Here is a 12,391-nt window from a genome sequence, read left to right as displayed (position 1 = left end):
AGGCAGGGATCAAACTCATGCAGAATTGGCTTAAGCTTCTTAGTGCAGTGCTTTAACCCGCTGCGCCACCAGGGAGGGCCATAAATAAATCTTTTTTTAAAAAATCACTGCAAATATTCAAGATACATATGCACTGCCTCAGAAGGTTGTCTCGTTTTCTAAGATTTTTTAGCAATTTGCAGAACTTCTCCATACTGATACACAAAGGTTCTATTCTAGACACTTGAAATCAAAGGCATTTAGTGGAGATATCTTGGGATGGGCTCACAGCCTGCCAGACATACAGGAGACCCATCAAGAGTCAGAACTGAAGCACTTTCCACATCAGAGGCCACAAGGCCGTTCCTCGTCACTCACCATGAAGTCGGTGGCCGCACCCGAGTTGGCATGCCTGAGGTAGACGGGGTTCACGCTGAAGGTTTGCTGCAGCTTGTACTTGTCCTTGACCCTGTGGGTTTCCAAATGGGCATTAAGTGACTGAGGCCTCTGCAGGGGCACAAGGCTTTCTCACATGCTTGGCTGCCACACTCACCAAAACCCAGTACAGTCAAAGTGCACCATCATCCACTTGGAAGGATTAAAGGTGAAGGAATCAGCATACTCGACGCCCTTCAGAAACCCCCGGAACTCAGGGCACAGGAAGGCAGTGCCCGCATAGGCAGCGTCAATGTGGAGCCAAACCCCTTCACGGGCACCTAGAAACCAAAAGTCACCAGATTGAAGTGTGGGTCTGTAGAGAGGAATGGAGGTGTCTTACCAGTCAACTAAAAGGCATCTCTTGCCAGGCTAAGCTGGCCAGTGGGCAGCAAGAGAAGAACAGGAAATAAATTACCTGTTTTGGCTAAATAAGATGTCAGGACCTGGGAGGGGTGAGAGGAGGGTGCATTATTGCCAGCAGGAATTGAGGTTGAATGACACAGTCACCTCGTAAGGAGAAAGTCTGCAGAACCTCACCCTGGCCTTTTGCTCTCACTAGTCAGAGCTGTGACTCCACCTAGAATTTTGTGGCACAGAAACCAATGTCCTACGCTTCCAAGAGCAATGGATAATACATCTAATACAGGTATAACATATCTAATACATGTACAACACATCTAAGACATGTATGATACATCTAAGACATCCTTAAGGAGGAGATGTTTCTCTTTCCTAGTGGGTTTCCTGCACTCCCATTTGGGTTTCTTTTCTGCCATTCTCTCCTACCATGGTTTCTCCATGCCATACGTGAGGGGTGAGCCTCAGGTGAGCCTACCTGTTGCATCCTAAGACAGGATGCAGGGGAGGCAGTACTAGCCCTCACTCTCACAGCTGGGAAAGCAGTGCCATGTCCCCTTGGAAAAGGCACTTGTGATCTTGGGTGGTTCTTCCCACACTCTACATTGACCAAGGAGGGAAAACATCATTCCACAGAGCAGCCTCGGTTCTTGCTCCAGGGAATATTTTTCGACCCATACTTGTGTCCCTAGCCGGTCAGGGTGACACTTACAGATGGGACCCAGCTCTGACAGGCAGTCAAATGCGCAGACCCCAGTGGTCCCAAGTGTTGCGCAGACCTAGGGAAAATAAGGCAGTTAAGGGGGGAAGATGGGTTCATGTGACTCATTGGAGCGAGCTGAAAAAAGATTTTATCACAGATATTATCGACTCCACCCTCCCCACAAGGACACTGTATTCACCTGTACTTTCATGACTCACACTAACAAATATATTTTAATAACTCCTATGGAGATACATGTGTATTTGAAATAAAAATTTCAACAAACAAAATGCCTTACTCTGGCTACAAGAATGCACCTTAATAGTTTCCATTCTATTCTTTCTTTAAAAAATAGGTCATGAGGCCCTCCCTGGTGGCGCAGCGGGTTAAAGCACTGCACTACTAAGCTTAAGCCACTTCTGCATGAGTTCGATCCCCGCCTGCCCCGGAGGTGACCACATGGCGTGGCAGACCTCTCCTGACCCGCCCGCTGCTCCCCTCAGCAGTGTACTTCGTCGATCTGCCTGTTCTGCTCCTCGTTCTGTCTCTGGTGAATCCTCTCATCCTCTGCATCTCTGGCCTGTACCCCAGTTCCACATGAATAAATAAATAAAATCTTTAAAAAAAAAAATAGGTCATGAGCCACAAATTTACTTCCTAGATACCAATAAATCATGGCTTATAACTTTTAAAACATGTTTGAAATCCTCTGATTCAGGTGCAGACTATGACTTACCTGAATTCGGTAAGTCTTCCTGACCACTAGGTTCTATCATGCTAAACTCAGAAAACATTCTGACTTACAAAAACAGGCACCAAGCCCCGCTCCTTGTCCTCCTTGATGGCTTTCTGAAGGACTTCCCCTCGGAGCGAGAAGTTGTCATCCACAGGCAGAAATTTCATCTTCACCAGAGAAATCAAACCAGCCTTTTCCACGGAGGAGTGAGCCTATGAGGATCAAGGGCACCGTTAGAAGAGTCCTGCAGGAAGCCCTCCCCAGAAACTAACAACAAAGGGAGTCAAATAACATTGGATGTTCATCTTCCACTGCACTTCCTGGAGACAACCTTCTTCACAGCCCAAGCTGCCCTGAGCCCTGGCATTCTCATATTTAAAAGAAAATGATTCAAGACCTAAAACTCCAGAAGACAAGCACAGATCTGAAGGTGTGGCCCCTGATGGGTTGCTCACCTGGTCAGAGGCATAGGCGATGAACCGCGCGTTCAGGGAGGACTCATCCGCCCCGGGCTCAGATGTTTTCATTTCCAGGATTTTGTTCTTCCTGGCTGCCAGCAAGGCAATCAAGGTGGACTCGCTGACTGTGCTCTGTAGCAGAAGAAGGATGGATGACCTGTGGCAGCCTCAACTTCTTATCTCTTGCTGAACCCCCACCACCACCTTCTTTGTAGGTGTGTGTGATTGTGTGTGTTCAACAATTGTTCCTAAGGAAGCACTCAGCCTGCGGAGCAGTCCTTCTACCCAACTCCCACACCTCTTCCCCACTCTCCACTTACAACACAGCATGCCTTTCTGGGACATCTGCCCCAGTTTTTCATGGAAGGAATGAAAGCAAAATTTCACCTGTTACCAACATCTCTATTAGAGAGACCACAAAGATGAAAAAGAGAATGTTCAGCCTCTGCTAGATACGAGCTTGCTTATACTGGGTTGTCGGAAAAGCCATGATGCAGTTTTGCACATAAAGCATAGACAAAAAACGTCGTGACTTTTCCAACAACTGAACAGATGTCTGCTCCCTGTGTAAAACATGCTTGAAAGGAAGCACTCTCGATTTACTAAGTGTGCAAATGGCATTTCTTTCCACAGGGGTATGGGTAAGGCTGGTGACTTTGCCCTCAGTCGTGATGCCAATGGCTTTCATGAGCTAATATAGCCCATCTGGAATATTCTTTCACATACAGAATGGAGCTCATTCCTTCACTGAACTCCCAGAACAGGAGTATAAATTATCTAAGAAAAGAATTAGTAGGATTTTGCTCTTTCCAGGTTATGAAAATCCTGGGGGTCCCCTCAACCAACTCCAAGGAGTTCTGATCATTCATTCACTCAGACTTTAGTGCCTTTGCTTCTCAAAACTGCCAGGCGACTGTCAGCTGATAGGCCCACTAAAAAGCTCATTAGAGAGTGCCATTGGGAGTACTGTGGATCAAATCCCACAAGATATTCAGTGGTTGGAAATTATTCCACAGCAAGGAAGCTGGCATGATGATAATAGCAACAACGTCATCTATACAGCAGATTTTTTATGCTCCTCATAAAACCTCTCTGATACTTGTAATTATTGTCTACACATGAGAATAGTGACAAAGAGCAAGGTTAAGGACTAAATTTAGTACACAAGGTTGGTAAATAAAAAGGAAAAGCATGACTTGGAAGTAGACGGACCTGGATTTAAATCCTCATTTTTCCATTGGTAAGCTGTGTGACATGGGGCAAGATTTTCTGAGCTCCAGTGTCTCCATCCCAAAAATTGGGAATGGTACTATTTTTACCTACAGACTTCTCAGTGAGATAACTAATTGAAAAGCAAGCCTCACAGACATTTGTCGTGCGTTCCCAGACATCATCTCTTAAATGATAACTATTAGCGAACAACTTATGTAGTAATCAGTCTTCCCTGCAAGTTTCAGATTTTAATCTTGCGCACGACTGGCGTGAGAGCCACTTAGCTAGCTAGTGAGTGTGCTAGCCAACTTTCTTTTTTTCTCATTTTGGGGGCAATGCAGCTATTTTTATTTAACCTTTTAAAAGATTTATTTATTTATGCATACAGAACTGGGGTACAGCCAGAGGTGCAGGAATGGTGAGAGGCTTCACCAGAAGCAGAGTGGGGAGCAGAACAGGCAGATTGACAAAGTACACTGCTGAGGGGAGCAGTGGGCAGGTCGGAGAGGTCTGCGGCGCCATGTGAGTTACCTCCCTGGCTGGGAATTGAACTCATACTGAAGTGACTACAGCAAGCTTCACAGTGCTCTGCTTTGACCCACTGCACCACCAGAGAAGGCCCCACCAGGGAGCTTTTTTTATTTAATAGACGTAATTTGATCCTCCTTTTCACATATTGAGCAAGATGACTGTTACCCCTACCTTATAACATTCAAAAGCCGGGAAATTACACATTAAGGTAGAATTCAAGAACATGGAGGTTCTCAAAGTTCTCAGAACCAAGTCTTCGTGATGACAAGAGTTTATAGATGCAAAAGTGCCTAGCAATTTGCATGACCTATACAGGCCCTATTACACTGTATTACTCTTGGCATAAAAGGAAACATTTGAAGGACCATCATTTGAAAAGTACTCAGGAGGTAGGGTCATAGGGTAAGATAAAAGAATGATGTTATTTCTCTCACTGCAAGGATGTCCTGCACTAGGAGGGAGGGCAAGAAGGTTCTTCTCTGTTCTGCTTATCATACGAGATATAAATGGGACAAAGGAGGGGAGATGTCAGAATAGAAACTAAGGAAACTGAATCAAGTAATACTGGAAATGTGATGAACCACTGGTGTAATCTTTTTTCAAAGAAGACAAAGAAGCATGGAGAGGCCAGGAGGCAGCAGTGAACATAAGCAAAGAAGGTAAGATGGGAAGGGCAAGAGGTAGAGGTACTAGTGGTGACCGTGGTGGGATTGGAGGGGTCCCGTCCATCAGGATAGCCTCAGGGTCGCACCAGTGATGAGGGCTGTGATGGAGATGATGGAGCTGAGGTGAGTGACATGGGGGAATCTCTATGATCAATCAGAAAATTTCCCGGGCAAAGATATGGCTTCTCTTTCACTACTTAGCCTCCAAGTTATGGGGGAGCTTGATCAACGGAGGTACCTGTAATACACCTCCCCCTTGGCTGCCAGAGTGATAGTGCAGGAAGTGTTCAGGGAGTCCCAGCATTTTTGCCAGCCAATCCATGATGTTCATTTCCAGCTCTGTGCACACAGGACTGGAAGCCTGAAAGAGAGAAAGAACTTCATTGGGGCAATCCCAGGGCACCAGAGGCCCCTTAGAAGACCCAGAAACACATCTGATGCCAGCCTGGCTTCCTTGACCTCTGGAAACCAGGGGGAACCTAACCTATCTTCTCCTTGAAGAAGTCAGTATCAACCCTGTGCCCCAACTTCTGCCAAGCAAACTGGGGGAAACGTGGACTCTGGATTATGCCACCCTCAATAAAGTGGATTTCCTATCATTCCAAGACTTTATGAAGAAACAGAAATAATTAGAACTGACTACTCAATTTGGCTCCCCAAATCCCTAAAATACACAGCTCAGAAGCACTCTAATGGCCAGGGGAAAAGTTTAGGACTACAAAAAGGCACTCTTTTCTGGAAAAGATGGTAACTCTCCTTCCCCCCAACTCTCCCACACATACCATATAATTCAGGTTTAAAATATAAAGATCTCCTAAGTGACTTAAAAATGTTTAAGGGATTTTTTTCTGCTAGAGACTCAAACAGAGCTATACATATTTTTTAGGATGCATTTATTTATGTGTGAGGTAAAGGCCAAAGTTATGGGGGTGAGAGGCTTCACAAGAGACAGAGTGGGGAGCAGAACAAGCAGATTGACTGAAATACACTGCTGAGGGGAGCAGCGGGAGGGTCGGGGAAGTCTGCTGTGCCATGTGGGCCACCTCCAGGGGGGGGATCGAACTCGTGTTTCAACGACTGCAGTTAGCTTCATAGTGCTGCGCTTTAATACGTTGCACCACCGAGGAGGGCCCTGTTTAGGGGATTATTAGGGAAAGTCTTAAGGCATTTCCCTATCCTCTTAAAGATGAGAGCACAAAACACCAAGTGTGCCATAGGTACCAAGTATTCAGAAGGGTCACAAACTGTAGCAATAACCAGATCTCCATCGAAATCTTATCTGTCTCTATGAGCTGGGTGTGCAATCTTGAGAAAATAAATTTCTTTACTTTACAAAATGGGGCAATACTGATGATTCCATATGGTTAAAGGACAAGGTGAGAAAAATTATTTAAAACTGAAGCTCAAAGACTGGGGCTGTTGCTCATACTTCACTTAGAACCCTTCTAAAGGCCAGAGCAAAATATGTCCGGCTCAGGGTGTCACCTCCAGCTATGTCACCATGGCTACTAGCCACAGCCACAGGCACTGCTACTCACCCAGGTGAATCCCAGGCAGTTGATGGCATCAGCCAGCATATCTCCCAGCAGTGACGGCCACGAGGTAAGAGCTGGGTAGTAGGCGTGCATGTGGGGGCTCTGCCAGTGTACCACCTGGAAGCGGAGCATACATACAGCTGGCACCAGGAAGCATCTCCATCTCCAGAGACCCTCCCCGGCCAACTTTTTTTTTTTTTTAAGATTTATTTATTCATTCATACAGAATTGGGGTATAGGCCAGAGGTGCAGGAGTGGTGAGAGGATTCAGCAGAGACAGATTGGGGAGCAGAACAGGCAGATTAATGATTGATGAAATACACTGCTGAGGGGAGCAGCCGGTGAGACAGAAGGGGTCTGCTGGGCCATGTGGGTCACCTCCCTGGCCGGGAATCAAACTCCTGCTATGGTGGCTGTGGATAGCTTCATAATGCTGCGCTTTAACCCGTTGCGCAACCAGGGAGGGCCCTCCCTGGCCAACTTTAAAGACAGTAAAATGAATGCCACAACTCCATGAAAACAAGACTGTGCACGGTGTTCTTGCCCCATTTCCATCTTCTTTTTTTTTTTTTTTAATAATAGTTGTGGGTTTTTTTACATCATTTTGTGCCTTTTTCCATCTCAGTTGTAATTCCTACAGGTTTCCCATCACCAATTCACCCATGTGCCATCACCATAGTCCAATGCACTCCCCCCCCTCCATATTTTTATCCTATTTCCATCTTCTAAGCTAATGCATGGAACAGGGGCACATATGCCAAGATTGAAGGGAACAGGCAACATGGAAACTGTTGTAGTAATCAGCGTGTGGGTTCTGAATCTCTGATATGTATCCCCGATGCTGCCCCTGCCTAGTAATGGAAGGAAGGGGAGACTATGACTTCCAGAAGAGCAGGTTGCTTGTCTCATCCAACTTCTTGCATAAAGCAGTCTTTGTTTTGTGGTGTGCCACGCTCAGTGGGCACACAGAGGGTCACAGCTCCTGCAGAGGGTCAGGTGGGTGTAAATAGGCTCAAAGCTATTCTTAGCTTCACAGTAGGGGTGGAGAAAGGAGAGGAAAGGATAGGGGACCTCAGGCTAACCCCTGAGCCCACATGAAGTTGAACCCAAACATAAGGAGGAGCTGGGCAGGAATGCCCTATAATAGGTCTCAAAGTCTCTTTAGCAGCTCATCAGCCTCATTGATTATCTAATCTGGCATCATGTCACTGCTCTATAAGCATGCACGATACATTTCTCAGTTCATGAGTCTGAGCAATGCTATATCCCTGATAGAAGGCACTTCTTAAAAAAGACATGGCACTCTAAAATCTTTTAATTCTCAGGAAGCTACTAAATACACACACTCTACAGCCCCCTTTAATCCTGGCTCTACTCCATGGAACATTCTCACTCTCGATGTTCACCCCACTGAGAACTCAATAGATAACATCTTAGTGTATCATTGGGTTATTATGGTGCACAAACTCCATAATCCTTCAAGAGAAGAACAATGTCTGAGCAGCATGTATGATAAAATGAGGGTAAGATTCAAGCCCAAAGGCACAGGTACACGACTTCCTTCTGCCCAGTACCTGTGTGATCTTGTAGAGTTATCCTGAAACTAGTGAATTTAAGCTCCACGGTCCTTTGTTTATATGGATCTCTTTTGAAAGCCATCCTTAGTTTTATATTCTTAAAAGAGGGTCTCAAAAATGTATGTCCAATCCAAAGCACTAAAACTGGAACTTTCCTCTATATCTCTCTCTACCTTAGTTTCTCAACAAAAAAATAAATCATTTTTCCTGGAATTGTTGTGTGAATCAGCTTGGGGGGGGTGCTAAAATATAAAATACTAATATTCTTGGTAAACTAACTACATGGTGATTTACACATAACATATATTGAATTAACTCTTAGACAATCACACCTCTTCCTCTGACTTTCACCAGGTAGAAGGCATTGCAGGTAACACTATCACCACTTTTCATACCATATCTTATTTTACTCTCACAGAATCTCTGCATGTAGGTTCTACCATTATCCTAGGTGTGCAGATGAGAACTGGGGTTATCAGCAAGAGGCAGCACCCTGCAATCACAAATACCTGGGAGGGACAGAAGACAGCTCAGAGACCCACACCCAGGGCTGTCTGAATTCTGAGCCCAAACACCTAAGTGCGAGGGCATCTTGCCTCCCCTCAGCTGCTCCTGCAACCCCCTGGAAGGTACATGAGGTTTTCCTAACCAGGGTTGGAAGTGGAGCAGGACCGATTTTCTACTCTTTGTGTTTAGGAGGTAGCAGGGAGGGGAAATGCAATCCAGTTTTTAATGAGTTGTAAACCCAAATGAGAAAGAAAAGGGCCAACGGCCCTCAGGCCAACTCCCAGAAGCTAGTGCATCCTGGAAGATGAGATGAAAGATCAGGTCCTTGATATCAGTGTGCTTAGCAACAGTATTTCGGAAATCCCTCAAGAATGAGTTCCACCTCCAGAGCTATCAAGAGCCAATTGTCTGTTCATGTAAGATAAAAAAGAGAAGCCAGGGGAACCTTATCACAGCAGACAGACCTCTGACTCCAAAAATGAACCTCTCTTGCCACACCCGTAGCAACTGCTGAAATTTCTTTCAATCAAAGTAATCAGCTTATTTCCGCTTCTTCTGATAGTTGCTTTCAGTCTCACTGCCAAATTACAGTTAATCCCACAGCCGACAACATTTTTACAGAATGAAATTCAAGAGATAATCTTATCAGGAGCTGGCCTTCTTGGTAATACTTTAATGACATGGAAATTTTCAGATGATACTTGTGAAAAAGGTGAAGTGGTCAGAGAGATGAGCATCTAGCTTTGTATAAACTCACCATCACTTTCTGAGTTTGAATAATCTTTCACCCCTTCCTCCAGGTATATTTCTGTGACTTTCAAGCCCATAGTTGTTTGGGGATAATGGAAACAAATCTGAAACTGCCCTTGGGAAGACTGGTTGATTGTATGCAATTCAGGACACAAAAGTCCCAACCAGGGAAAATGAAAACAGTTGGTGTGTAGGGCACAGCTGAAGGCATGGGGGGCCTGGCTCCATCCAGGATGTTCTGTCACTCACTAGAGAACAATATAGGAGACAAAGCCATTCTTTGGAGTAACACTGGCCTCCATTAAAATCCCGGATTTGCCCAGCACAAATTCTGTGACTTTGGGAAGACAATTAACCTGAGTCTCAGTTTCCTGTCTGTTAAGCTACAGAGTTCCTGTAGGATTAAATGAGCTGGGCTGTCTTGAGAGAGCAACAGCAGAGCCTATGGCATGGAGCTCCTGAGGGGTGGGCCCTCTGCGGGAGGACAGGTGTAAGCACCCTGTGAGCGGGAGAGCTACTACAGCTCCTCTGGTTAGCATGCTGTCACAGCCCAGGGTGGCAGAGCCAGCTCAAGTCCTGTGTATGAGCCAGTTTCTGTGTGTTCCCTGGCCCCTGGCTATCACCAGGCTATGCCCAGCCCTCCAGCCCCCCTGCCACCACACCCCGTCCCTCAGAGGAAGTATAAGATGATCCAGGAAAAGCCCTTGTCTACTCCTGAAAAGCAGCTCAATCAAGAGACCTCCTCTTGGTCAGGAAGGAAACCATGCTCACCCCATTGAGAAGAAACGAAGAAGCTGATCAGGAACTCACTCAACTCTCAGAAGTAGGGTGCTCCTGGGGTCACAGGCAGTTATGCTCTCAGTTTTTCTCCTTCCTCTTGGCATATCTCAAAATTTTGTAGGTTCTGCCAACTTGGGTGTCTGGGATTACCCTCCAGCCTCCTCTCTCTGTCTTGCTCTCCACAGCTGCCCTTTCCCTTCAGACCTGGTTTTCCCTTCCCACATCATCCCATTAGATTTCTCCACTTCTGTCTGACCAGGATGGGGTATGGCCCTTATTCCTTCTACCTCCCAACACTATGGATCACCTGCATCAGAAGCCCAGTTTTAGCCAATGCCTGGCCTCCTATTGCCCAGAAGACGGGCGTGGGTGTTGGCTAGCACCTGAAGTTCACGCTCAGCCCTTCTTCAGGCCTAGCACCCACCCTAATATGCCCCCAGAATCTAGAATCACCCTAGTGGGCACGGTCTCACCCCAGGCATGATGATTCGCTCAATGTCCCCAAAGATGCTGTCCCAGCTGTCCGGGTCTTCGGGAGCTCTCTCAGGGAGTTGGGCTCGCAGGTAGCCAGGCTGAACGTCAGGAGTCACCCGCCGCTCCCGCACTGTGCTCAGGTACTGGCAGATGTAATCCACCATCTGTTTTCCTACAAGAAAGGCAGCGAAAACAGACTCGCATCCCCTGATTCGTCCCCTGGCGTGGAGGCCAGGGATTTGGTGTAAAGATGGACTCACTGAGACAGGGAGTGAGTCTGATCTCCAGCATGGGCCTTGTCTTCAGAATTTGAAAAATGAGTGAAACAAATGACGGAGGGAGTAAAACAGTGCAAAATAAGCAAAGAGAAAATCTCACATACGTAAAACTTCAGTGCCCTTCCATTCCCTTTTCCTTTCCATTATCCATAGCCATCTTGTCTTTCCTACCTTTCTTTTCCCAAAAAGCACCAGTTTTAATAATTCATGACCTCACACGTTCAGTAGAAACCCTATAATGCTTTCTGTGCAAAAACTGTTTGCACACACATTCATACAAGCATACACTCCCCTTACATTCTGTCAGTACAGATGGTAAACGGGAGACCAGGTTCTGATAAAAGATGGGAAAATGCAGTTGTTTACCACGCCGGTAAATTCCTCACCTTTTATTTAGGCCCAGGTACCTTCTAAGAATCTAATTTAGGAAGTGAAAGTTAGTAGAAATTTTGCTCATTTGCAGATTCCAAATAACCAAAGAAAACAAACTGACAAAACATAAATGTTATCCTGAAACTATGAAAAAAACAGGCTGGTTACCAGTGGGGATGGGAGAGAGGGAAGAGGGGTTAGTACAAGGAAAGAGGGTGACACGGTGTGGCCCTGGAGCTTAGGTGGAGAGTGAGTAAGCATGTGTACAAGTGAAGGGGTGAAGTTGTACTCCCCAAATTACATAGTTATGTGAACGATTGGCAAATCAATGAAATTTGGTAAAGAAAACAATCTGATGTAAATTATACGTTCACATATAATACTTTTGGACATAATTCCTGAGTTTAATGAAATCTCCAAAATACAACCATACGCCCAGACTAAGTACCTGCACTGGGCTATGGTGACTACTCTGCACAGGTATAGTCTTTTTTTTTTTTTAAAGATATATTTATTTATTCATACAGAACTGGGGTACAGGCCAGAGATGCGGAGGATGAGAGGATTCACCAGAGACAGAGAAGGGGGCAGAACAGGCAGATCACAAAGTATACTGCTGAGGGGAGCAGCGGGTGGGCCAGGAGAGGTCTGCTGCGCCAGCCATGTGGTCACCTCCGGGGCAGGCAGGGATCGCAGGGATCAAACTCATGCAGAATTGGCTTAAACTTCTTAGTGCAGTGCTTTAACCCGCTGCGCCACAGGGAAGAACATGTACTAGCCTTTAATCAAGGAAATTTCCCTCCCTGCGTCAGCGTCTACAACATTTTTTGATGCTCGAAAGAAAAGCATCAAGTAAATGAATAAAGAAGAACAACAGCAGTCAAATACTCTAAGTCACTGCCCACTTTTTCCCTTTCCCACCCCTTCCCTTTTGAGACAGGAGTAGCAATCTTCATTGCCTCTAATTCTCTGAGTTCTTCTCCTGCCCTTCCGCTCTCACAGAACACAGGCACCAAAGCACACACGCTCTCGCTCTCTC

The 12,391-nt window shown here is 45.9% G+C and overlaps 1 protein-coding gene across 2 annotated transcripts in view; it reads right to left on the bottom strand.

Moving 5' to 3' along the window:
- HDC (histidine decarboxylase) overlaps positions 1–12,391 on the bottom strand; it is a 21,374-nt gene that overhangs the window by 7,600 nt on the left and 1,383 nt on the right. The window contains exons 2-9 of one of the 2 annotated variants that reach the window (XM_004687807.2): positions 10,702–10,874; positions 6,618–6,731; positions 5,318–5,440; positions 2,669–2,803; positions 2,282–2,425; positions 1,487–1,553; positions 533–695; positions 358–448 (exon numbers count right to left, since the gene is read on the bottom strand). In XM_004687807.2, the coding sequence (XP_004687864.1) occupies positions 358–448; positions 533–695; positions 1,487–1,553; positions 2,282–2,425; positions 2,669–2,803; positions 5,318–5,440; positions 6,618–6,731; positions 10,702–10,874 (1,010 nt within the window). Of the gene's footprint in view, positions 1–357; positions 449–532; positions 696–1,486; positions 1,554–2,281; positions 2,426–2,668; positions 2,804–5,317; positions 5,441–6,617; positions 6,732–10,701; positions 10,875–12,391 lie in introns of those variants that run through there. The other variant, XM_012728568.1, reaches the window with a different exon arrangement.

The sequence above is a fragment of the Condylura cristata genome, unplaced genomic scaffold, assembly GCF_000260355.1.
Source record: "Condylura cristata isolate star-nosed mole 26May11 unplaced genomic scaffold, ConCri1.0 scaffold00023, whole genome shotgun sequence".
In the NCBI taxonomy this organism is placed as follows: Eukaryota; Metazoa; Chordata; class Mammalia; order Eulipotyphla; family Talpidae; genus Condylura; species Condylura cristata.
Note: the sequence above shows the minus strand (reverse complement) of the source record. Positions and strands in the feature narration are given on the sequence as shown.